The sequence below is a fragment of the Struthio camelus genome, chromosome 1, assembly GCF_040807025.1.
Source record: "Struthio camelus isolate bStrCam1 chromosome 1, bStrCam1.hap1, whole genome shotgun sequence".
NCBI classification, from domain to species: Eukaryota; Metazoa; Chordata; class Aves; order Struthioniformes; family Struthionidae; genus Struthio; species Struthio camelus.
In genome coordinates, this window is record NC_090942.1 from 203,740,248 (window position 1) to 203,766,892 (window position 26,645).

The window sequence follows — 26,645 nt, forward strand, 5'->3', positions numbered from 1 at the left end:
CTGTTCAAATACAAGCTTTACCTATGTTGCTTCACTGTTAAGGTCATTTTGTCTACCTCTTTTTGCTAAGGATGTGTTGCTTGGCTCTCCACCTCAGACTTGCGAAGATAGCTTCACTAACTTCATCAGGGACACGCTTCCTTTCTTAAAAAAAAACTCGGTACATCCAGTACCATTGACACGCAAGCATTTAGTTTCATCAGCAAGAAAATAAATGCCACTTCTCACATGTAAGTCAGACTGCTTTGAAAAGAGGTACTGTGAAGATGCATGATTATGAAAATGAGGGTACATGTAAATCTTTGTAGATGCACTCAATAGAGCAGCCTGTTTTCTACTGGCTTCCCTCTTTTAAAAGCTTTGTGAGCTTGGGCAGCTGTGCAAGCAGAGTTTGACTAGTAGTATTCACAGCCTTCATCAATGATACGATTTAAGCTATTTTTGTCGTTCTTTTTTTCTGAGGAAGTAGCTGTGTTTTTGGAAAGGTTACAAGTCACAAAAAGTGATAGTGAATTTGTACTTTGTGCCATTATGGTAACTTAAAATTATGCAATAAAATATCTTTTCTGTACTAGGTTTATTTTAAAAAAAAAAAAAAAAAAGGTCATCAATGTCAAGAAGTGATTTGGTTTTCTTTTGTTATATATCTCTTTTAGATCAGCTTTGTAATCAGAGTGTGGTCAAGTTAGCCTCATGTCCCTCTTCCAGAAACTTATATATGACTACAAAGTCATATATGCTACAGCCTCTTAGCTGCGGTAACAGGCGTTGTGCAGCAGAAAGAGCCCTTTCAATGCCCTGTAGTTACGCATGTCGAAACGAGTGAGACAGTTGGCAGAGGAATCCTGTGGACTTGTGCACTGTCTGATGACTGTATGTGGAAGAGAGTATACCACAGCTGCCTGCTTCAGCCCCCCCCACCCCTGGTGGCCACTGAAGTATTTCTAGAACTGCTGTTGCATGAAATCCAAGGTACTGCTTTCATTAAGCATCTAATCTCATTTCTCTTTTAAAAATTGTGTGGTGCTCATCTTAATGTTACACACTTGCAGGTTCTCTCCCATAAAGCAGACCTCCTCCCAGCTGCCACTTTGTACCAGGGCAAGTGGGAGATATTTCTGCTGGTGGCTTTTGTCACTCCCCCTTCCAGGGAGCAGCCCCTGAGCAAGACCATGTAGCTGTAAAGCAGGACCTTTGGGATTGGGTTCCAAAAGCCACTTCAGCAAACTTGAGAACTGGGCTACCTCCCCACTGCCGGTTGTATTTTGCGGTCTTCGTGGCGGTAGCTTATGCCACTACTCAGCAAAACATGACTAGATTGACTAGATCTGCCTTGTGTGTTCCCTAGTCCGTGTAGCTGTGCTGTTCCCTAATCCCAGAAAGATTAGTAGATGTTTAGACTTCTGAGCATGTGTAATACCCACCCTTTTCTTCTTTTCCCCTTGCTGCTTGCGATTTCATGTTTGCTTGCATCTGGAGACCGCTGCCTGGTTGCAGAAACACTGTCATATAATGACTGGCTAATAAACCAAAACTAACATCTCAAGATTTCTACCTTCCTGCCTGTGAATTTTTCAAGCTATGTTAAGTGATACTACAGAGAAGAAAATAATCTCTTTACCAAGAATGTTGTTCTGGTTTGTGGGTCCTAATATATTCCAGGGACAACCTCATTGAAGGAAAAGATTTTCCTGGCACAACAAAAATTGTCTCGAATCGGCTGCAGCTGCCAGATAGTTTCAGCTTTGAATTGTTTGCATTTATTGGACCTGGAGTGGGTTCAATGAAGCATTTCATATCTGCCTTGTGTCAACAGTTTGTGAGCCTTGAAGCAACTCCAATGAGCTCTCCTCCCCACCATGCAAATTAAAGGCAGGGCTACAACAGTTGTAACCAGAGGGCTAGAAGCTGGAAAATGTCACACCACAGTTGAGGCCAAATTGATATAAATCCATGATGTGATGATAGCTGGAAAAAAAAAATTCAAACAAATGCAAACTACATTTAATACTCAAACTTTTCCACATCGGTAATGTGGAGAGTTGTTACATATGAAAGGGTATTATGAAGGTTAACAAATGTTTGTATAGCTGATAGCTCTTGATGTTAAGTACTAACAAACGGTTGTTCACGAACAAATTATTAGCAAGCGTTTGCTTGCTCTAAAACATAAGCACAGCCTTTAAGAGACGTGTAGCTGGAAAGCTGGATCTGGAAGCAAACTGGCTCAGCTAAAAAGTTTTTCAGAGAATGAGGATTAAAAAGGGGAAACGGGATTCTGAGTAAGATAACATAAGGTTGCCTGTAACCCTGTGGAAGCCTTCTGCACTTGTTGCAGAATGAAGAGAAGGAGGTCTCCGACATGCATAATCTATTGATCCACTGAGATTTTGCAGTTCTCTAATACTTTCCTTTTAGTCATCCAATTCCTGAAGCTGTAAGTAAGCTAAAGCATCTGTTTTTCTGGATTAGCTAAAGAGATCGTGTTCCATTTACCTGATCTTAGCCTGCTGCTCCCAGTAATTCCAAAAACATGCTCTAGTTATTTGAAAACCTCACACTGATTCTGTAATTTATGGCTGAAGGACAAGGAAGTTGCAACAAAAAGTGACATTTTCTCCATATCATGCAAATCAATCCATATGCTTTAGTAATTGATTTGTTGGAGACCCTGGTTTGTGAACCAAAAGGGTATGGGCAGATACATGAGTTTTTGTGGGAGGGTAGTGTTTGTTAGAAGCTAAATTTCTGTACTTTAGCCAATATCCTTTTTGGATGTTTACTGAATGTTCAGAGTTTACCATTTTTGATTTGTGTGTGTGTGTGTTTTTTGCCTTCTTATTCTTTGAAGACTTTGCTTTACATGCTGTGGCATCTGAAGGTCCAATTTCACCCTCTGAAGCGTTTGTGTGCAGGCGGGGGTGGGGGAGGCAGTGAGGAAGGCAGAACAACCACTGCATAATAGTGAAACCGTAAGGACCTTCACTGCTGAAGCATCATCCAATGCCGTGTTTCTCACGCTTTGTAAGTCTGCTTCCCTTTTGAGCCCCTCTGCCTTCAATTTCCAGTTCTCTCTTCTCAGAGGGTGAGAAGTTCTTCCACACTAGGAGGAATGAAAAATGGCTGTAATTGCAGAAAGTATTTACATTCTCCAGGGAACAGGTAGCTACCTTTAATTGCTGGCAGCAGCTGGGCTATTAGCTGTTCTTTGAGTAGTATAAACACTTTATGACCTCCTTTGAACCCTTCTTTGGGAATCCCCTTGAGATATGAGGGTCACAATTTGCGGAGACAGATCTAAAGACAAGTATAATTGTGAAAAATCATCTACATAGAAACACAGTTACAAATTTCAGTATGACATTGTGATGGGAATCTGTTACTTTTAAAGGTTTCGGGTGTTCTTAAAGTTCTTATAGGATAGGTAAGAAGCTAGACAGATTGCACTATAAAAATACTGTTATACCAAGTTATAAAGAGCATGGTCAATGATTATACACCAAGACAAGGAGTTGTTATATGATTTTATTTCTATATTTACCTTGTTAATTCTGTTTAGCTCATAGTCTTTCCATTCCTCATCCACTCCAATGGAGTGTGTTTTTTGTGTAGGTTAGAGCCACACTTCCACATGGACCAAGCATAATTTTGAGATTCTTGATGTAGCAAATATTTTGCTGCATGTGGTATTTATTCTCTTTCGTAATGAAACTGCAGTCACAATCCTTCAACTGTAAAAGATACTTTCTGCTGTTCATTCAGAGATTTATCAAATTTGGAGCTTGTGGGCCTCTCAGGATTTGTGGTCAGGCAAGGTATGCCTGGTTATTACTGGCCATCATTCACTAGACTAAGTCAGCCTTCAGTCCCTTGTTCTGCAGACACAAGTTTTTGTGTATCTGTCTAAGGTGTATAGTTAGGTCTTGCCCTCAAGTTTCTGTAACCTGCAAAGACGTAAGGCTGAATGCTGTTCTACAGACTAGCATGTTTTGCAGGTGATTATCTGTATGTAATTGCAGCATGGGAGAAAATGGTAGCACTCATTATATTAGTTAGTTAGAGTTAGCTAAGTGTGGTTTGGCTGGGACTCATCTCAGTGACCCCTGTCCAAAGTAAAAGTTATGCACCTGGTCTGTGTACTCATCTACTGATCCTCTATAGCAATTGGAGAGAGAGGTGCCTCCAGAGAGCTATTCATCTTAATCTGAGGCAAGTGGCAAAGACTCATCAGATGAATTTCCCTCAGGAGGCCTTTCTCTTATTCTGCTGTAACAGAGGAATTCAAGTCTAGACCACCTGGCTTTTTTTTTTTTTCAGATGCCTTAAGGTAGGTGAGATGAAGCCTACTCTTTGTATTTAATTTATTTTAATAGATAATTTCCTTTCCTAACATGAAAAAGGTGTTACCCATGCAGCTTTACAGAATACAGTTTTATCACAATTAGCAATTAAGAGGTTAATGATGAATGAAATCTAATATAGAATTACTAGGTCCGAAATTAAACTGGTATTTTCTATGCAGTTAGACTTAGCCCACATCAAAAAAGTCTGCTGTGCTTTTCTAATACTCTCGAATGCTTTTTCTCAACACTTTTATGTTCTTAGCACTTTGGCAAATTAAAAAATAACAAACTCATAGAATATTGTTTCATGATGACTCCAGCTCAGCACAGGTTCCCATGTTGTAGCATATAAATAGCCAAAGGTGTAGCAGCCAAGAACACTGCTTGGAGTTAAGATATATAGTATAAAAGAAAGGCTTTCCCAGCCTGAAACAATCATCTTTTTAACTGCTGATTTGGTACATGTGCAGCAGTTATGTGATTTTTTTTTATATAAGAGTATCTAAAGTAGAGTATAAGAGACTCCTTAAAAATATCTACAACCAGCAGTCTGCTATAATAATAGCTAGCATGTCTTATGGTTGCATCCCCTTCTAAAATTCACTGTGGATAAGCAAGGGTAAAATGTCCTGCTCTAAAAAAACTAAAAAAAGCTACATTGGCATTTGCAACAAATACTTAAATAAGCTAAAAAAGTTCTTAATATAAATTGTCATCTCTAGTGATCTGAATGACTGGACAAAACTTTCCATCTTATAACTGAAATGGCTGCAAGTAGAGAAATGATAAGTTTTCTGCTGGTTTGCAGTTTCCTGAGGTGTGAAATGACGATGTGAAGCCAGTACTGCACACAAGATCCTTTATATGTATGTTCTTCATTCTGACGATGGCTTGTTCTGGTTTACCAGCAACTTCATTTCTTGCTTATCTATGCTGGAATTCACACTTTCAACCTCTTTTTCTTGCTCAGGTACACAAGTGCAGCCCACTGGAATGGTGACATAATCTTCCGTGTACACGTAGCGACCTCCAGCACAAGAGGAGGTGCGACGCAGGATGACTGTTGGCATGTACACAGGGGTGCTGCGGAAGTGAAAATTCTCCTCACCAAAGATCCCCATGAGGCAGCCTTTGCACAGACAGTATGCTTCTGGAATGTATTTAGGATATCTTGTGGGATCATATGAAATTCTACATGGAAGTAAATAATAAAGATGCGTTAGTATTTTTAGAAATATAAGTATTCATCTAGAAAACTATATTATAAATGTTGACAGGGTGTTTGTTTGTTTGTTTGTTTTTTTGGCCAGGAAAAGTAGATATAGTTGTTGCTGTCAGGCTTATGTGTAAAGTGGAAGAAAAAACACGAACAACTTATTCACCTGATCGAGGTCTACAGCATGCTAAGATATGAAGTGCCTGGCTTTGTAAGATGTGAGACTCAGAGGTTTAGACAGAACTGCTTTGAATTTTGGACGGAATGGATAACTGAGGCATTAAAAATGAAAACTGGATGTTTCCAAATTTTTGATCTGCCCTGAATTCTTCATAACTTTTTACAAATTCTTGTTAAATTATTACTGTTGAAGCCACATAACATGATGATTTAAAATTTTATAATTTAAATAGAATTAAATTATATAATTCTTCCTGCAATAGTTCTCACTCCCTAGCGTGCTTGGTTGGGGTGTTAGGCAAAAGTTCCTTCATCTTTTGAACAGAACTCTACATTTCTTTTCTCTAATTTACCTCTAACTATCGTCTCTACTTCTCCCATCCTTCTTTTCTAACCAAAGAGGAAAATACTAACCTTTACACGGCCACACCGAGATAAACTACAAAGTTAAAAGTTTTTGCTGCCCCCTCCTGCTACATTGTCTCAAAGCTTCAAGAGTATTTCCTCTACTTCTTGTTTTACGTAGGTCTCCCTTTCTCTTTGCTTACTGATGAGCCCTGTCCCTGTCTCTGCATACGCTGACTAGCAGTACTGGGAGAGTTGGTACCCAGAGCTATAGCTTGGACTGATGGAGTCCAGGATACAACATTCTTCTCTGAACATAGTTGGAGGGAGAAATAAGGATGTGATGTTTTGGTTTCAAGTAACACAGATCCTGCCTTGTCTGATTCCTGGTGTTTTCAGCAAAAAAAGTAAAAGCTGATTGATAGGTTGTTTTTTGAAATAAAAAATTGAGTACACGGGGTTAAAACTGAAGGATGTTGCCACATCATTGCTTATTGGGACGGTTTATTTTTTGCTTATGTTCTTTACCCACTTTTTCTGCTTATATGGGAAGTAATTCTGTTTAACTCATATGCCAACTGTCCTCTTTGCTTCTGTAACCTTCCTACAGATCACATCATTGTACTCTGACACTGTCACGAAATCAAGCCTGCCTCAGGAAGGGTTGAACCATGCAGCTGGAGAGGGCTGACTCCTCTCTCTGGCTTAGACTGTAGAACACTGCTACAGGCTGTTACTGACAGAGAGTGTCAAGACGCTTTGGCAGGTCATCTAGTCCAAACGCCTCCACTGAGGCAAGCTCAGATATATTTGCCAATGTTTGTCCAGCTCCTTCTTAAAAACCAGCACAGGAGAGTCCACAGTCTGCCCAGAGGCTCTCTTGCAGTGTTTCACTGCTCCTTTATTTGGTAAGTATCCCTAAAAGCCAAATGGAGTATTTTTTTTCTTGCAAGCTAAGCTGATCATTTCCTGGCTTTGGCCTAGAAGTTAGACCAGCTCATCTCTGAGACTAAAAATTCAATAAGAGTCAAAGAGAGATTTGATGCTAGGGGATATTCAAAGACTCTAATGTTTATGTGATGTGAAGCACTGTAAAAACAGTTAAACCACTTGCTCTAGGTTTTAAACCAGCCTCTATTTGGGATCAGGCTAAGACCGCCATGCAATGACTGAAGACTGTATCTGTTTACTCTGGGTTCTTTTGAATTTTTACTGTTGGTGCTGGAAAGTACCTTTGGAAGAATCACAGACATGATGGAGTGTAGCCGTAGAGCTAAATCACTCCCAGTAGTAGCAGATGAAGTGGGACAATTATTTATGAAAAATGAATAAATACTTATCATCAATATAATTATTTATTTTTTGGGTGATGCAAACTGACTAAACAGACTGACTGACTAGGTCTTCCCTTAATAATTTTAAAATAAACAGTTTTGGGAAAAAGAAAACAGAATGAATTTAAAGTAATTCCTAAATTACATCTCTCAGAATGTCACAGGCAAAGCATCAGGCTTTGAACCAGTTTCTCAGGTATTAAAGCTTTAGTTTTTATCTTTGTTTCAAGGGTCTATGAGATGAGAAGAGTCTTCTGCCGTGGAAGCAGCAGTAACAGCCTGTCTATCTCAAGCTGTGATTTCCCAATCACTTTTATGCAACAAAATCTGCAGCTGCCAAAACAGGCATTGCAGCTCCCCTCTTGCTTGTGCGCTTGTGTCAATGATCAGGGAATTAATCTAACTGGAAAGCAACCTAACCAAAAGCTGGATTTGGGACTTTTAGTTCTATTACCACATGTATTAAAAAAAAAAAAACACCACACACTTGCAAAAACAAGGCAATGTGAACAAGCAGCTGTACACAAAGGGGTGATGGTGGGGTCCTGCCTTTTCAGGCAAAGTGGCACCAGTTTGTCAGATTAAATAATTCCAGAATCGCAGCTTTAGCCAAAAACAACTGTGATTTTTTTTTTTTTAAATGAAGGAATTTGTTTCTCTCACAGGAAAAAAAAAAATCTGACTAATTCTCTCTTAGCCAGAGATCTCTGATGTTGCAGGGTGGTTTAGTTTTTTGGGTTTTGGTTTTTTTTTTTTTTTAAATACCTTTATGTTTGCTTACTTTCCCAGGAAATACCTTCATGTTTCAGACACTCACACCAATGTGAAATAAAATATTAAAAAAAAAGGTCTGTTAGCCAGCAGAAGGGGAGAAAGCAAAATACAATCTTACTTTTCCCTTTGATATATTCCCATTTCAAACTCAACTGTGAATAATTTCAGTGGTGGCTTGTTACATACACCATATGTCAAGTCACTGGTATTTCCAGTGCTGTGTTATCGCTAGCCTCTGGTTTATGATGTTACTGGAAAGCGTGAAAATGCTTTGATGCAAACATAAGAGTTTTTACTAATAACAAGACAACAGTCTCACAGGAATTTTGACTGAGCCACAAACTTTCCCCTTCAGAACTCTCACATGGCAAAAATCAGGTGTAATTGATCTATTTTTTTTCCAGCAAGATGGCATGGGGATCAAAACTGACTTGCCGTAGAAAAAGAAAATACCTCTTCCATTCCTGTGTGGTGCAGATACCACTATTCCTTAATAAGAGGACTGGAAGGAATCAGAGTGGATCCAAACCCTTAAGATGGACCCAAAATATAGACCTGGTTTTTTTGCATCCAGCCCAAATTTGAAGGCCAACTGCTCTTAGTAACATCTCCAGGAATTAAACAGTGAACCAAAATGTCACTAAACTTTGGAACCATACCCAAGTTTCTTCAGCTCAAGTCTCAGTTAAAAAAGACTATATAATTGCAGACTCCTTTTAGTCTTTCTAGGCAGCCCAGTCTGATTTTGGGCTGAATGGCTAACAAATGCTAGTAACCTGACCATATATTTGTGTGACCTGCTTCTTCTGTTTCCATGTGTTTAACCTAATCACTTTGTGCATACAGCAGCCACAGTCTCCGCAACTATAGTTCAATGCAGCTCCATTACTCCCAAGCGTGACAAGGCACGTGTTTTTATGTCTTCTCCTAAACAAGCCAAACATGTGTGATTAAGTTAACTAACTGGACAAAAGCCTGCTCCAAACTCCCACTAGCTCTTTCCCATATGTAGCAAAAGCTGCCCCTAAGTCAGGTGGATGCAGCAGAATGAGCCAGGAAGAGAGATGGAGAACTCAAAAACTGCAGCCTTCCATTAGCACCCAAGTGTTTTCTGCCCCCCCCACCTCGCACCCATGTGTCATTTTGCCACAGCCACAGGTGTACAACTGTAGCCCAACCATTTAGACAAGGGTCCCCATCCCTGCAAATTGATGGGACTTAATCCTCCAGTTATTAGAGTGTCACATCAGTGCTGTGAGCCAGCAGCTCAGGTTTACAAACACAAGGAGCAGGGAGCTCTGCAGGGCTGCTGTGCTTGGACCTGCTGGAACAGCAGGAGGCTTTGTGCTGAAGGGGAACGCCTAATGAAGTGTGACTGCTTCCAGGTTGCTTTCCCTTAGGGCCCTGTGACTGCTCTGAGAGCTCCCAGTGAAACGCAAACTTCCTGCTGTTTGTGTACTAAGCCTGGAAACTCAAGAGAGAAATGTCTGTCAGAAGGGCAACTCGTACAAAGACCTGATCTGTCTTGTCCTGTACTGCTGCTCTCATAGGTAGTATTTTTAATAATATCATCACACTACAGTTTCCAAGCATTTAAATCCAGTAGGCCAGATGCCATGCTGGGGTAGGCTGATACAACTCTTCACAACTTTGCCAGTAGCGTTAGGCTATTCATTTGCACCAGCACTGTACCATCTGTAAATAACAAAAGCCAAGCATAATGTGAATTTAACAAAGGGACACTTGCTGTAGAGAAATAAATGCCTCACCAAGAGAAGAATAAAAAAATGTTCAGAGTGAGAAGTAAAGAAATGAAGCTCTGCATATTAAAAAACACCAGTAACATCCAGCTGTTGAACAAACACATACAAAAAAAAGGACAGCAGTTGTGCACCCCCTCGTACTCCTTCTCTGGGCTGCATCTTTGGGTTATGCATATACCATGTCACATGATAATGTTAGATTCTGGAGAATGACTTGGAAATAATTCTTGAAAATACCTAGAGTTTTATTTAAAGGAAAACCCTTCTCTCACATGCTCTTTTTTAAAGTACTGTAGTGTTCTCAGACAAGCTTGGCTTTACCAGTGATGAAGACAGACTTAGCTGTATTACTTTGATTAAAATTCAAAGTAAATGAGCACTAAACTCACAATGCTTATCAACAGAAATTGGTTTTTGAAAAGCAGAACGAGCTAGACAACTTTTGAGAAAGGGACTAGCTAACACTGGATTTCATGAGCAAATAAACAGTGAGAATAAACATTAAGTCTCTGTTTTACTGAATGTTGCTCACTATGGACTCAGTACAGGAACAGGAGTCTAAGAAGGAATCCTAAGAAGATGCTGAGAAATTTTGCAGATTATTTTATCTTATTGTTTGTAAGTAAATAATCTGCCATGGAAATCACTACCTCTATATAGACTGTAAAAAGATCTTTATTATTTTTCTAGTAGTGACAATATGCTGGATACAAGGCAAACAAAAAAGGCAGGCTCAGTCTTTGAGTATCTAAGGCTCCACACTCATCTCTGAATCCAGCACATGAATCCTTGAATCCTGGCACAGGAGCAGGCGCCTAGAGACAGGTACGGAAGAGATGAGACTTGGAAATCCGGGAACAGGAATGACTTTTCAAACGCACATGAACATTGCTAAATTCAGGCAGAAGTGTGTTTCCAGATGAATCTGAATGTGTTCCTGTAAACTAGCTATGATCGCTATTATAACCTCAAGACAACAGAGGGTAAAAATAAAGTGAATATATACAGCTGATTAACAGAACAGTACTTGTGCTATACGGCACAACTAATGGAATCAAAGATCAACACTAACTGTAAACTTGCCACTGACTTCAGTGGGATCAGATTTTTCAACCTTTATTCCTAGCTTTATGATCAGATCCTTCAAACACTTAGGCACATGTTTAAAACTAATCCCCTTTAATGGCTCTTGTCCGTGCATAAAATTACTTGTGTGTGCATCTCTGGAACTGAGCTCAAATTGGTAAAGATTTAACATGGTTATGGCTCTAAATTTAAACCAGTGACACCTCTACCGTGCTCTGTAAGCAGGACCTTAGTAGTTGGCAAGACAACCCCTAGCACTAACCTCTGTGAAGCAACTGTTAAGAGTAGCAATAACCGAGGACCACAGCACTTTACAGCACCTCCTAGTACAAGCAGACTTTGCTGGATTTCATTGAATATCCATGTAATATCACCAAAAAGGAGAAGGAACTCCTGGATAGATATCACACATTGGCGCACACAACTGGCCTGATGATTTCACAGCAGAGGCTTCTGTTGCTGGCTCTATTTTTTAAAAGGACTGAGTAATTCTTAGACGAACCTCCTGAGGTGCCGAGCAAATCCAGTATGCTCAAGATACCACTCAGCAAGACTGACTTCAGTTCAGGGAACTCTCTTGTCTCCTTATAGCTCTGCAGGGTAAAGAGTGATACAGGCGATTAAACTTTGTGCTCTGAGTGATATACTGATCTCCTGTGGCCATCGGGATGGAATTTCAGTATCAGGCAGATGAATTAATTTTTCCTCCCTTAGCTTTTGCCCGGATTATCAACTGTTAGTTGCTGCCAGCAGCAGGAACTTGGACCAGATGGGTCCATGGTGCAATCCATGTACAACTCCTGTATTTCTGGGATGTAGCAAGCCAAAAATGATGTCAGTCTTGATTTTTGTATAACAAAATTAAAGAGCAAGTAATAGAAAATAAATGGTAAACACAGAACAAAGACAAGGAGAAAGTACAGATAATCTTTCTGTGGCTTCTTAGCCAATCAAACATGATTCTTCCACACTGAACAGAAGGACAAACTTGGTAAACGTGATGCAATAGCGTGAATGTTGGCCACAGATCTCTTAGTAATATATTTGATTCCTTCTCACAAGTGCTTATCTGAAAAAATTCCAGTTGACTTGAACAGTTACATGAGCAGAAAAATTACAAGAAGCAGTGTTAAACAGCTGGGAACAGGTGCCTAGGGAGATACGCAGGGGAAGGTAAGGAAGGCCAGGAAGGCCAGACTTAATATCTTTATTATTAACGAGCTGGAATAGCGAGTATAAACAGGAGGTTAATGACATCTGCAGATGGTCACAACGGGAACTATTGCAACACCAGTGAAGACAGAGAAAGAGTACAATATATTTCAGACATTAAAATGCGGGTCAAAAAAGCCAAAAAGCCCTTCATGCACAGAGCAAAAGTCAACCACACGGTAACTCTTTATTGTCAGAAAGGAAGTTGGAGAGCAGGATGCCTGTGAGACACTTGTGCTGAAGCTGGACAGGAATCCTGATGCGAGTTTCAAACAGTCAGATGCATGCTTTGAGGGGTGTCACATCACAGTGTAAAAGAGGGAACTGCCTGCTCTCTGCAGGCTACAGATTACAACTTGAACATCAAATTCACTTCTAGGCATTCACTACTAAAATATGGCAATTCAAAGGCAGTTCAGGAAAGAGCAGTAAACCTGGATAAGATGAGTGAAGGGGAACAATTTATGAGGTAAGATTAGAAGAATTACATATAAATAGGCTTGCCAAGAAAGTTCTGCATTACAGGAGACATACGCAGTTTTTCAGCATAACACCCCTACCATGGAGAAGAAATTGTTTGGACCCTGTAAGTGGAATTGGTTAATCACTGACATGACAATTTGCCATTACTTGCAACCTTAAATGGAAAGTGGCATGTCCTTTTTAAAGATAGGCAGTAGCTCTAACAGCAATTAGGAACTTGCTTCCAGGGTACCGGGGTGAACACCTGTCCCCTACATACCGCAGGAGAGCGGACCACATCTTCATAACGCTTTTATCTGGCTCAAAAATCTGTGAAACAGCAGGCTGCAATAACAAATGCCCACTGCTATATAATGACCAATTTTATATTTTATACATTTATTACATCTCTTGCAATGGCTGTTGCTATCTCATAGTACCAATGATAATAACAATGATATCAAGAAAAAAAAAACTTTCAGGGAGATCTGTTATTAGGTAGTGTATTCAGCTCTCTGCATCCTAAAGAAAGTAATTTTTTCCCTAAATGTAATTCTAAATCTTGCCTTTGATGGTGTAATACTTTTTTTTTTTCAAATATCCTTTTTAATTTCAAACTTTGGAATGATCATCTAAGCATAAACAGGAAGCAATTCTCTTTATGAAATCAGTTTCATGAAGTTACTTGTATTTGAACGGTTAGTGGTCTATTTGGTATGTTTGAAAACATTTTGATGAAAAGTACAGTGGATTTACAGTTTCTTACTAAACTTTTTGTAAGCCAGGCCCCAAACAGCAGCTGGTTCTGTGTGAAAACCTATGCCTGTACAGAGCTCCAACTGAAAATAAAATATCCAACAAGATATGAGTACAGAAATCATCATTTTCAGACCAGGAGAACAATATTCTGAAGCACCAGGATTTGGCTGAGCCAGTGTAAGAATAACTTAGCACACTGGTAGATGTGCCTTTCATCATACTTGCTTTTTGCATGTTTAGGTAGCTTAAAAAATTCTCAGTTTGTTTACAGAAAATGTAATTTAGCTAAAAATACTATTTCTAAAAATACTTTGTTTAAGAAAGACTTACTGAGCAAATAAACCATTTTTCTCTCAGTGGGAATACTTAAATTAAAGCTCGTGAAAAGCATGCCACAAAATAAATATTTATTGGAGATCACTAACAGGGAGATATTTTTATTTAAGTATGCTGAATATACAGTAAAAGTCAGGGCGATCATGTACAAAAAGTAGGAAGAAAAACAGTTCCTTTAAAGTTTGTGCATGTTTTGGCTTTCTGCTGTCTGCAGTGTCTTCTTAGAAAGCTGAAAATAATGAGCCCAGTTCTGTCACTCTTATTCAGACAAAACTACCAGAAAAGGCTTGACAGCATGTGATCAAACTCTACTTTTATAATTCTAGATTAGTGGTTTTCAGCTTTTTCAGAGTTTCCACTAGAAGTGCAGACTCTTGCTTTGTGTGTTAACCAGCCAAACAACAGATTTGCTTTACTTAAATTTTCATCTCTTCTTAAAAATAGTCTACTACTCTTATCAAAAATCAACTCGTATTTCATCATCGGGGTGGGGTGTTTCTGAGCCATAGGCTGAAAACGCAGACCTAAAGAACTGCAGTATTCATGTATTTCCTTGCCTGTGCTCTTACAGCAAACTGGAAGGTGTGCCTTTGGGGATATATGCAGTGGGGTAGGCAAAGATAAACTCTGTCGGTCTATAACCAGAGCACACACTGTACTCACATATATTTAGGAAGCCAGTGAAGTGCCTGGAGTCACATCACCAGGCCACCTATCTCTCAGTGAAAGCATCCGAGCTCCTACGGGACAACTACAAAGTCATGGTGGGGGAGGGGGGTTTCTTGGCGACAGTCTTTTGAATGGAGTTAACTCGACACATCACAACTTGCGATACGTCACCTTTCGAGGGGTGCTCTGTACTCCCTGCCGTGTACGTGTGTTTGTGAGCTTCATCTCCATCTTCTTCATTTTTCATTTCTCCTTCCACCCCATTACACATATTCCTCAGGCAAGTTTTTATGCATTTACCTTATACCTGCCTAGTTAGAGGTCTGCCTTAATGTCTTTCGTCCCTCTGTTCCTCAGCGGAGCGAGTTACTCCTCGGGACCAGCGCCTCCTCAGCCAGCCTCCTGCTGTACTTCTCGGAGGCCGACGTGAACGGCAGAGAAACGGCCCAACCAGCCCAGCCAAAGGTGGGATGCAAAAGGTGGGACCACGCAAGGGAACTGACTCTTTGCACACGTCCATGGCCTGCCAGCACCCTGGCTCTGCTCGCCTCGGGGAGAAGGCTGCCGGGGCAGGGCGGCGGGGGGGTCCTGCCCCGGACTTGCCTGTCACCCTCGCTGAGCAGCGCGGAGCCTCCACCCCTCTGGAAGGAAATGTCCCCTCATCCCAGCACGGCCCTTCATGACCTCAAACGGGACCGTTAACCCGGCCGGAGTCCAGCCTGTGCCCTCCTCGCCCCACACCAGCATCGGCCCCACATCGGACCAACTTCCAGCCCCAGCCGCCCCCAACCGCCCCCGCACCGCCCAACGGCCGCGCTGCCCTCGGGCGGCGCCCAGCCGGCCCCGCGCGACGCCCAACGGCCGCGCTGCCCTCGGGCGGCCCCGCGCCGCGGCCAGGGCTGACAGAGGCAGCGCCGAGGACGGCCCCTTCCCCCCCCCCGCCGGGCCGCGCCGCCCCCAGTCACCTGTAGGCCCAGGGCGAGGCGCTGCGCAGGTTGACGGGGAGCCGGAACCTCCTGTCGGCCGCCGGCCGCCCGCCCGCCGGGCAGCTGGCGTTGTGGTGGCGGCCCGGCGGCTCCGGCTGCAGCGTGTGGTGGAAGGCGCTGAGCATGCCCGCCGTCAGCCGGCCGTACAGCTGCTCCAGCAGCTCCTCGGGCCGCTCGCCGCACGTCCGCGTCCGCGCCGGGCGTTTGGGCGCCTTGGCGGCGTCCGAGCGGAGGGGCAGCAGCGCCGCGCACAGCAGCGCCGCCAGCACCGCCCGCACCTGCAACAGCGCCGCCGTCAGCCGGGTGCGGGCCGGCGGCCGCGTCCCCCGCCGCCCTCCCGGCCCGGCCCGGCCGGGCCCCGCGCCGCCCCGCAGCCCTTACCCTGCCTCGCTGCATGGCGGCGGCGGCGGCAGCCGAGGAGAGCGGCGGGCTGCCAAGCCGCGCCGTGCCACGGGCTCTGCCGGCGGAGCAGCTGCTGGACGAGCGCCCCGCGCCTCACTGCATCTCGCCTGGCCTCGCCTGCCAGGAACATTTTAGGCGCTCACGGAGGAGGCGAGCGCTCAGCGCCACCGCATCGCCTCCTCCGCCGGCGCCCGGGGCGGGGTGGGCCGAGCCCGGCCGGGCCCGCGCCGCCCCGACACCTGCCCCGGCCCCGCCGCCGGCAGCCGGGCTCTGCCCTGGGCCGCCCGGTCACCCCCAGCCCGGCCGGTCACCCCAGCCCTGCCGGCCACCCCCAGCCCGGCCGGTCACCCCCAGCCCTGCCGGGTCACCCCAGCCCGGCCGGTCACCCCAGCCCGGCCGGCCACCCCCAGCCCGGCCGGTCACCCCAGCCCTGCCGGGTCACCCCAGCCCTGCCGGTCACCCCCAGCCCGGCCGGTCACCCCCAGCCCTGCCGGCCACCCCAGCCCGGCCGGTCACCCCAGCCCTGCCGGGTCACCCCAGCCCTGCCGGTCACCCCCAGCCCGGCCGGTCACCCCCAGCCCTGCCGGGTCACCCCAGCCCGGCCGGCCACCCCAGCCCGGCCGGTCACCCCAGCCCGGCCGGTCACCCCAGCCCTGCCGGGTCACCCCAGCCCGGCCGGCCACCCCAGCCCGGCCGGCCACCCCAGCCCGGCCGGTCACCCCAGCCCGGCCGGCCACCCCCAGCCCTGCCGGGTCACCCCCAGCCCGGCCGGTCACCCCCAGCCCTGCCGGTCACCCCAGCCCGGCCGGCCACCCCAGCCCGGCCGGTCACCCCAGCCCGGCCGGTCACCCCCAGCCCTGCCGGCCACCCCCATCCCTGCCGGTCACCCCCATCCCTGCCGGTCACCCCCAGCCCTGCCGGTCACCCCCAGCCCGGCCGGCCACCCCAGCCCGGCCGGCCACCCCAGCCCGGCCGGTCACCCCCAGCCCTGCCGGTCACCCCCAGCCCTACCGGGTCACCCCCAGCCCTGCCGGTCACCCCAGCCCGGCCGGCCACCCCAGCCCGGCCGGCCACCCCAGCCCGGCCGGTCACCCCAGCCCGGCCGGCCACCCCAGCCCGGCCGGTCACCCCCAGCCCTGCCGGTCACCCCCAGCCCGGCCGGTCACCCCAGCCCGGCCGGCCACCCCAGCCCGGCCGGCCACCCCAGCCCGGCCGGTCACCCCCAGCCCTGCCGGCCACCCCAGCCCGGCCGGTCACCCCAGCCCTGCCGGGTCACCCCAGCCCGGCCGGCCACCCCAGCCCGGCCGGCCACCCCAGCCCGGCCGGTCACCCCAGCCCGGCCGGCCACCCCCAGCCCTGCCGGGTCACCCCCAGCCCGGCCGGTCACCCCCAGCCCTGCCGGTCACCCCAGCCCGGCCGGCCACCCCAGCCCGGCCGGTCACCCCAGCCCGGCCGGTCACCCCCAGCCCTGCCGGCCACCCCCATCCCTGCCGGTCACCCCCATCCCTGCCGGTCACCCCCAGCCCTGCCGGTCACCCCCAGCCCTACCGGGTCACCCCCAGCCCTGCCGGTCACCCCAGCCCGGCCGGCCACCCCAGCCCGGCCGGCCACCCCAGCCCGGCCGGTCACCCCAGCCCGGCCGGCCACCCCCAGCCCGGCCGGTCACCCCCAGCCCTGCCGGTCACCCCCAGCCCTGCCGGTCACCCCCAGCCCGGCCGGCCACCCCCAGCCCTGCCGGGTCACCCCCAGCCCGGCCGGTCACCCCCAGCCCTGCCGGTCACCCCCAGCCCGGCCGGCCACCCCAGCCCGGCCGGCCACCCCAGCCCGGCCGGTCACCCCAGCCCTGCCGGCCACCCCCAGCCCTGCCGGTCACCCCAGCCCTGCCGGGTCACCCCAGCCCTGCCGGCCACCCCCAGCCCTGCCGGCCACCCCAGCCCGGCCGGTCACCCCCAACCCTGCCGGCCACCCCAACCCTGCCGGCCACCCCAGTCCTGCCGGTCACCCCAACCCTGCCGGTCACCCCCAGCCCTGCCGGTCACCCCCAGCCCGGCCGGTCACCCCCAACCCTGCCGGCCACCCCAGTCCTGCCGGTCACCCCAGCCCTGCCGGTCACCCCCAGCCCGGCCGGCCACCCCAGCCCTGCCGGTCACCCCCAGCCCTGCCGGCCACCCCAGCCCTGCCGGTCACCCCCAGCCCGGCCGGTCACCCCCAGTCCTGCCGGTCACCCCCAACCCTGCCGGTCACCCCCAGCTCTACCGGCCACCCCAGCCCTGCCGGTCACCCCCAGCCCGGCCGGCCACCCCAGCCCTGCCGGTCACCCCAGCCCTGCCGGGTCACCCCCAGCCCTGTCGGCCACCCCCAGCCCTGCCGGTCACCCCCAGCCCTGCCGGTCACCCCCAGCCCGGCCGGCCACCCCAGCCCTGCCGGGTCACCCCCAGCCCTGCCGGCCACCCCCAGCCCTGCCGGGTCACCCCCAGCCCGGCCGGTCACCCCCAGCCCGGCCGGCCACCCCAGCCCTGCCGGGTCACCCCCAGCCCTGCCGGTCACCCCAGCCCTGCTGGTCCCCCCCAGCCCGGCCGGTCACCCCAGTCCTCCTGGGTCACCCCCAGCCCTGCTGGCCACCCCAGCCCTGCTGGGCCACCCCAGTCGTGCCGGCCACCCCAGCCCTGCTGGTCACCCCCAGTCCTGCCGGGTCACCCCAGCCCTGCTGGCCACCCCCAGCCTACTGGCCACCCCAGTCCTGCTGGTCACCCCCACTCCTACTGGTCATCCTCATTCCTGCTGGCCACCCAAGCCCTGCTGGTCACCCCCAGTCCTGCTGGCCCTCGGCCTTGAGCAGGCTGGGCCAGGCCAGGGCTCTGCCCAAGGGCCCGCGGGACTGAGCTCCTGCCAGGCGCTGGCAGAGAGCAGAGGAGTCATGTAACAACAAAGGTGTCTAGGCTGATGACAGAAATGTGAGTTTTTACAGCTGAAAATAGCAGAACCCAGATGACACCAAGTGTTGCCCAGGAGGAAGGTGATACTGCAGTCTGGAGTTTTTCAGTGAGTTTGCAGCGATTGGCACCATCCTCTGTAGGTGTTAGGATTTAGGGCTTCAGCTTCTCATTTCGCAGGGCTCACGGTGGCACCTCTGGTTTGCTTTTTTTGCTTTCAGCACTGCCGTGCAAGTTTGCAACAAGATCTGCAGGGTTTAGTACATTCTTCCTACATCCAGGTTGCACAATTTAAGCAGTCAGGGTTAGAAGTTGGCAGAATACAAATCAGATGTGTTTTCCTGGTGCTTTTAGGCTGGGCTGCATCAGTACCCCGATATTTCCCATACACTTCAGAGGCCCTTGGGGAAATGCTTTTCTCTACCATTCCACTTTTCTTGTGATTGCAGCGCTGATGTTACAGAATTCCTATGCGCAATAGAAGCAGCTAGACTGGTGTTGTGTGTTTAGGCAGTCAAAGCCAGTCACGTATTTGTCTGGATCTAGATGTCAGATCCAGATTTGTTTGGATGTAGATGTAAGATGCAGATTTTTGTAACCCTTTTCCTCTGGGCTATGTTGAGCTCAGGACTCATTTGGAAGATCTAATCTGGGAGTTGGGACCATAAGACTTGCAGCACCTAGAAAGATTCAATGTTGGTTTTCTGCAGAGCAGTTTGCTTTCGTTCTTGATCTGTATTTATGCAATTGCAGCATCACAGATCAGAATTAAAAGGTCATGTCTCCACATAATTCAGAGTGTGAAAAACTTGTAGACATAGGCATGGAGAGATCTTAGCTAATGAATTCAGGATTGCAAATAACTGGGAAAAAATGCAGGACTAGCATTTTGGAGCCAAACACCTCCAAACTGGACTTGAGCTTTGAGCTCCACGTGGAAGCTGTCCTATGGAGGTAGCTGCAGCAAACCTCTGGATCTAACACACCGTGGGAAAAATTCAAAATTGGATCTAAATTAGATCCCTGAGGACTATCTCTATTTAATAAATGTCCGGTCCCCTAACTTTTCAAACTACAACTCTAGCTACATTCAATGGAAACTTTCCAGCCAGTGGAATTTTTTGCAGGATGATGAAGGTCTATCACATTACCTATTTTTTTTTCAGTTCTAGAACCTTTTTGGAAAGTTACAGTAAAATGTATCTTTTATTTGCACTTGTTCCTCACAGGCTTTTTTGGTATGGAGCTGATCTACAACCTGATGAATTCATTGGTTTTAGCTCAGATCCATCAGGGTATCTGCTGCTTTTGCTCTAGGTGAGCTGTAGACACCTTTCTCAGTTTGATGATGTGAGTCCAGGTCTGCAGAAACTACCGATGATACCAGAATTAGCGTTGTTGTATTTCAAAGTACAGACTGTCAAATAAGTTTAACTACTGTAGCTGGATAGAATATGTGCTTGACAAATAGGCCCCAATATTCTTTGATAAACAAGCCCATATTTGCCAGTTTAGTTCCTAACGCTTCCCCTTGGGGAAACCAAACTGCCTTTGTTTCCAGCATAGTCACCTACGGTGCTCGTGCTGCAGTACTGAGGCCACCTACAACTTGCATGGTTCTGCGTCCCAAGAAATTTTTCCCTGCGCGTGTCAGTCGCCCTTGCGGCGGGCTCAAATGCTGACCTCTCCAGGGGTGGAGAGGCAGTGTGGCATTTGCAGACAGGGCAGCTGAATGTAACAGACAGTTGCCAATTTTCCCTGCTGTAGTGATTAGAGCACTCAGCAACAGCGTTGGCGAGCACGTTCAAGTTTCTGCACTGAATCTGGAAAGAGGTGAAGTCAGGCCTTTCTTAGAACAGCTTGTTTTTGCTTTGAAGGTTACATATCAAGTCTGGACTGAGATGATGCCTAATGTTGTAATATCTAATTTGGTTGGAAGATGTGTCCCTTTGCTTTACTCACAATGGAATAATCGCATTTACTCCTTGTCCTTTGGGGAGTAACTTGGTTTTGGCCAGGTTCTAAAAGGTGTTGCATACTTGTAACTTCTGCTATATTCAGTAGGAAAAGCACTGTGACTCTGATTTATACAGCTCTCTAAGAGAAAAATATATGCATTTTTTTAAAATCTGAGTTATGTTAATAGCAAAAGTAGCTTGCCTCAGAGAACTTTTGAGTATCCACCCATAAAAAGCTACATAAATGGTAACTATTATTAACTTTCCACTTGGCCTGCTTTTAGTTTACCTTTTATCACCCTAATTGCTCCCATGTGGGCCCATTTCCAGCCTAATTCCTTTCCAACTCCATATGCTCTTTTAGTTAGAACAAAGTTGGGGTGGTATAAAAGGGAAGAATCATCGTACAAGGTACATGCGATACAACCATTTATGTATCTTGTAAGATGAAGTTTGTCATTTGCGTAACGAGAAGTGCGAAAACATTGCAAGAAATAATGTAGCATCAAACTTATCTTTAGAGGGATCAAAACTTTGTAATTCAGTCTTCATTAAAATCACAGAATCACAGAATGATTGAGGTTGGAAGGGACCTCTGGAGATCATCTAGTCCAACCCCCCTGCTCAAGCAGGGTCCTCTAGAGCACACTGCACAGGATCGCGTCCAGGCAGGTTTTGAATATCTCTAGGGAAGGAGACTCCACAACCTCTCTGGGCGGCCTGTGCCAATGCTCAGTCACCTTCACAGTCAAGAAGTTTTTCCTCCTGTTCAGGTGGAACTGCCTGTGTTTCCATTTGTGCCCGTTGCCTCTTGTCCTGTCACTGGGCACCACGGAGAAGAGTCTGGCCCCATCCTCTTGACACCCTCCCTCTACATATCTGTATACATTGATGAGATCGCCTCTCAGTCATCTTTTCTCCAGGGTGAACAGGCCCAGCTCTCTCAGCCTTTCCTCATAGGAGAGATGCTCCAGTCCCCTCATCATCTTTGTAGCCCTCCGCTGGACTCTCTCCAGTAGTGCCATGTCTCTCTTGTCCTGGGGAGCCCAGAATTGGACACAGCACTCCAGATGTGGCCTTACCACACTTAGCTAATGTTATCTAAATCAAAGCAAGCACTGAGTTTTCACTGAAGTTTTGTTGTAATGATTTTTAAAACTTATATTTTGGTAGGACAGAAACTCACATTAGAAAAAAAGGAATCACTGCACACTGAAAGCATTTTTTTAACTAAGCACAAAGCAATTTAAGATTACCTGCAAATTGCCTGAGTTTGTGCCTGATGCAGGTCTCCGCTACTGGTATGCTCAAGAAAATACAACTGTAACATGGACAGTCCATTTTGGGGTTTTGTTTTGTTTTTTACAATAGTGAACTGATCCAGGCCGTTAGGAACAAGCACATAGGAGACAAAGTACCATGAAGCAAGTCACTATGGCCAGAGAATTAATTCTAGCAGCTAGTGGTGAATATAGGATGAAAGTTAATTCAATGCCTACAGATAACTACCAGGACCAGTGAAGAGCTTTGTTATGATAATAGTAGCAAGACGCTACCAGTGACGTTTAGATGACGACAGTAGACTGACTGTCTGTGTGTTGACAGGTGTTTACCATCTTTGGACTACTCTCAAGAGGACTGAGGAAAAGTAAAATGGAAGAGACTGCAGTGAAAGTGGGAGTTCACCAGAAACAAAAGGACCCCACATTTCTATATTTCTCATTCTAAAAGGCATTGAAGGTTTCCTCAGGTAAATTGAACAGAGGCAAAAAGCTAAAGACTGCCCTGGCTTGGCATCTGAGGATTTTGGTGTGATATACAAGTTCTTTTAACAAACTAAGCTCTCCATTCTTTCCTTCTCTGCCCCCACACGCAGCAGAACACAAAGTCTTTTTTCCCCTTTGTCCTGCGGCTAAGAGAAAACTTGGCTTGCAGCACAGGAAAGACTTGCAGAAATAAGATAGGTGGCATCCACTTCTTTCTTATGCCCTTTTTCTTCACTCTGGAAAGATGGAAGCCCCAGAGCTACATCTTTTTTCCGTGTTGAGCTCCTCAGGATGTGCCATAAAGCACCCAGTGTGCTCTGCTTATACCACCAAGTGGAAGTTATTGCAATCCTTAGACTGAGTGCTGCACTTGGCTGAAGAGCTGCATCTGTACAGCACTGTACTATGGGAAACACATTACATATAAAGCAGTTCATTAACTAGACAACTGCACCATAAAAGCCACAGGGTTACGTTCCTCTAGCAGCACCATCAAAGAAGTATTTCAGACCAATTGCAGAGACATCTTATGAGACTGGGCAAACATTTTTAAAACTTAACAAGAACATTTCATTAAGATACGGAGAGAGAACTTTCCAAAGAGTGTGACTAGTTGGGAAAGAGCCTAAACACCAACTCAGAACGATCACTGGAAATGTTAAGAGACGGAATCCCTGTATTTCAAATTGCAATACCAACACAAAACTATTAAACCAAACTTAACAGAAATGTTTCAAAAGCAAACCCATGCCACTCCAGTCTACTACTTCTACAAGTATTCACTAGGAAATGTTGAGCAACAATAGTTTTATCTCTGAAAAGTGATCTAAATTAGGAACCCCATATTCCTGTTCAACACGTCTCAATGACTTCAAGTCACATTTGTTCAGTTCATAAGCAAAATGATAATTTTTCTAATATCTTTATACACATTCAGCCGAGGCTCCAGAAAGCTACCTCTCTGTTCCTAGTTGTTGCTGCAATCTGCAGCTTTAATAAGATTCAAAAGCTGAAGTCTAATTAGCATTTCTGAACAAACTAGACTGAAATCCCATGCACTCTGACCACCTGATATACAAAAAATAATGTATATTTTTGTAATTGCAGAAAATACCTAGGAGCTTGCCAAGAGACTGCTTGAAATAGAAGCTGCCATTTGTGTGACCTGTGAAATGGCCCTGGTTCAGCTAAGCATGTAAGCATAGACTAAAATTAAGACGCTTTCTTCAGTGTCAGTATAAGTGCTTTGATCAGTTGTGGCCTTCACAATGACCAAGGTCATATCCAACATTTAAGCGGGGGGTAAGGGGAGAAAATCAGTTCACATGCCTTAAGTAAATTCAGTCCTCGATGAGGGCTATGGAACTTCCAACCTTGTAACATTGCTTCAAGGGATTTCACATTGAATGCTGAAATTTTGGACTACTATTGTATGCATCTCTGAAAGCAAAAGCTTTATAAATGTGATATAGTTTGCAGCGAGTGGAAGTGACTTGAGCAGTTTTTATGCACGAGTAAAACAACCCCATAATTGTTTATTATTTTATTTATCAATTATAAAATACGCTGCTACTCCAAATCGATAGTTTTAATATATGGTACCATAAATCCAAAATATTTCACAAATATTTTATCAAAAACCACTACAAATTATCATGGCTGGATATTTTTCTGCTAAAACTTTTAAAAGAAAAAAAAAATTCAGAGTGGACTGTACATTATTCTGGAAGCAAATCGTCACCTAGTTCTTCATCAGCAAATTCATCTTCCTCAGTTCTTTTTCTTGCTGCAGTCTTTGGTCTTTCTGCTTGTGGGCCAAGTGGATCTATGTAGAAGGCATCTAGGGTTTAAATAAATACATTTCAAAGTTACCTACAAGTAATTTTAGCTGTGCTTCGGACACATAAAATTAAACTCAAGACTGCCTTTAATATGATACGTCTGTACAGTATCTTACAGAAGGAATGAAATATTCTGATTCTATAGAAGTGTTACTGCACAGGGATTTAGGACTTTTACTACTACCCCCAGAACTCTATTGAAATGCAGACTAAAAAGAGTAAGAGTGCTGAAGGAGAACAAGATACCACATTTGCGAGGTAAGGCAGGGCATGACAGCAGTAGTACCTGAGTGACAGAAGCTTCTTTTATGAACTCCTCTTTATTACATTAAGCTTTGGAGAATGAGACTTCACAAGGGTGCATGGAATAGGAAGACTGATGAGCTTGTTAAGGAAGGGCATTCTAGGAAGTAACACATTCCACAGAGATTTAGCGTTTTTAAAGCCCTTGCACTTCTTTGAAAACGCCACCTTAGCGAAGAACTTACGACTATAAAACCACAAGAACTGGCCAAAGGATGGCCAGGAAGGCACGAATATATATATATATTTTTAACATGGTCAGCATCTCCTAATACTTACTTCATAGCAAGCGATGAACAGGGAAGCTAAAGCCATTCTTTGCATTTATTTCCCAGGGAAAATGCTTTCTTAATTATCTAACTATACATGCTTTTCAGTAACTTATTTTTCTGATTCCCCTCTCTTTGAGAGCCAGGAAAGTAAGAAGGTATAAGTTGCCCACTTGCCTATTTCTTTACTGCTGCTGCTTTCATAGGGTTCGCTTGTCCCAGGCAAAGCTCTTAATTTAGCGCTCAGTCTTTCTCCTTTGTTACCACCACTATCTGGAAGGAAAAAAAAACATGTTGAAAAGGCAAGTAACAGGCCGTGATATTCTGTAAAATCATGATAACAGAACAGTAACAATTTCAGCCACTATCTGTGGAAATAAAGATTTAGGTGATGCAGTACCTAAGAATTCACTGGATTCATTCAAATTAGGAATCATTTCATGATTGATGCAGTACTCAGTTGTAATTGCAGTTGTTAAAACACAATGGACACTGCGTGTGCATGCATGTGTTTAAGTTTTTTAAATATTCAGTCTTACTTTGGGGTAAGCATTTTACATTAAAATATTTCTGTTTCAAATGCTGACTTCTTAGTTGCTTATAAATTACAAACAGTCAGATTTTGGAGTTAAAATAAACATGAATAAATATAAACACTGTCACAATGCATATGGACATTTCATGTCTGTGTGCCTACTAGTATATTAGTATGATCCACCTGTTGAATGCTGTCAAGGTTAAATACAACACTAGCTTTGCTTGTAATTAGACGAGTATATTTGGCATGTGCTGTCTGCATGGCAGGCAGGCACAATTCCTGTATACAGACCATCTTGGCCCTGCATCTTGCTGTAAACATTGTGCTGGCAGCTCAGTTTGCAGCAGGGCCCCAAGGAATGTGTCGGCTCCGAGGGCTGCCTCGTGCCCAGACAACGTCAGATTAACATTCTCTTGCCAGAGCAGTATTCCAGACACTTTAAATATTCTATTAACTTCTGAATCCCTTTTATACATTCATGGCAAGTTTTCAATCTTGTCTGCTACACTGAATTTTTATTCTTTTTTTTTTTTTTTTTTTTTTTCCTCCTAGGAGAAAACGTTTCATGTTTGGCTTGGTATATTGACAAGGCAGGACGTGCCATGCAGCCAAATACAGACACGCTCATATACAACATGAAACAATGCTGTTATTAGACGTCCCCCATCTGCGAGGAAGAAAAACGGGTTTAATTCAGCAAGCATTAATTACAAATGCTGGACTTGGCAACACATTTCCATTGTCTTATTTACTACAAGTGTTCTGTTTATAAATATTGTTACTATTTTTACAAATGTATTCTTCCATAAAGATGACAAACCTTTATTTTCCTTTAAATACCACTGCTGACTGCAATTTACTCAGCCCTGCAATGGGAGACAATGTCCCTGCTCTGAAAAAGATCCAATTCATGCCTGCCAAAGAGTTAATATGTTTACTAGATGGAGGTTATGGTTAAAACTTCAAAGCCAGAGAAATCTATTTTGACAAATATCTCTCTCCCTTTGGTCAATTCTCACTGAAAGGTTCCATGGAAGAAGCAAATGTTTAAGGAAAGATTTGAAGAAACTCTGTGTTTGATCAGGGGGCCTCAGCTGAGGTGCAGCAAAGTTACCAAAGGACCTCCTCTTGATTTCAGTGGGCTTTGGACACAGGCCCATGCAACAAGAG

General features: G+C 45.8%; 3 protein-coding genes across 4 annotated transcripts in view; 1 reads left to right on the top strand and 2 right to left on the bottom strand.

Annotated features, from left to right (window-relative positions):
* The window catches only part of EEF1AKMT1 (EEF1A lysine methyltransferase 1), a 20,874-nt gene extending 15,010 nt beyond the window's left edge, over window positions 1–5,864 (top strand). The window contains exon 5 of the mRNA XM_068930261.1: window positions 5,314–5,864. Within this exon, the coding sequence (XP_068786362.1) occupies window positions 5,314–5,348 (35 nt within the window). The 3' untranslated portion in view covers window positions 5,349–5,864. The remainder of the gene's footprint in view (window positions 1–5,313) is intronic.
* On the bottom strand, window positions 2,445–16,075 carry IL17D (interleukin 17D). The gene is made up of 3 exons (XM_068930262.1): window positions 15,847–16,075; window positions 15,445–15,743; window positions 2,445–5,534 (listed from the first exon to the last, which is right to left on the bottom strand). Exons 1-3 carry the CDS (start codon window positions 15,859–15,861, stop codon window positions 5,219–5,221), a joined length of 630 nt encoding a protein of 209 aa, XP_068786363.1. The 5' UTR covers window positions 15,862–16,075; the 3' UTR covers window positions 2,445–5,218.
* Window positions 16,076–24,052: 7,977 nt separating this feature from the next.
* Window positions 24,053–26,645, bottom strand: part of IFT88 (intraflagellar transport 88) — a 54,599-nt gene continuing 52,006 nt past the window's right edge. For both annotated transcript variants that reach the window (XM_068930264.1, XM_068930265.1), the window contains exons 25-26: window positions 25,115–25,210; window positions 24,053–24,364 (exon numbers count right to left, since the gene is read on the bottom strand). In XM_068930264.1, the coding sequence (XP_068786365.1) occupies window positions 24,243–24,364; window positions 25,115–25,210 (218 nt within the window). In that variant the 3' untranslated portion in view covers window positions 24,053–24,242. The remainder of the gene's footprint in view (window positions 24,365–25,114; window positions 25,211–26,645) is intronic.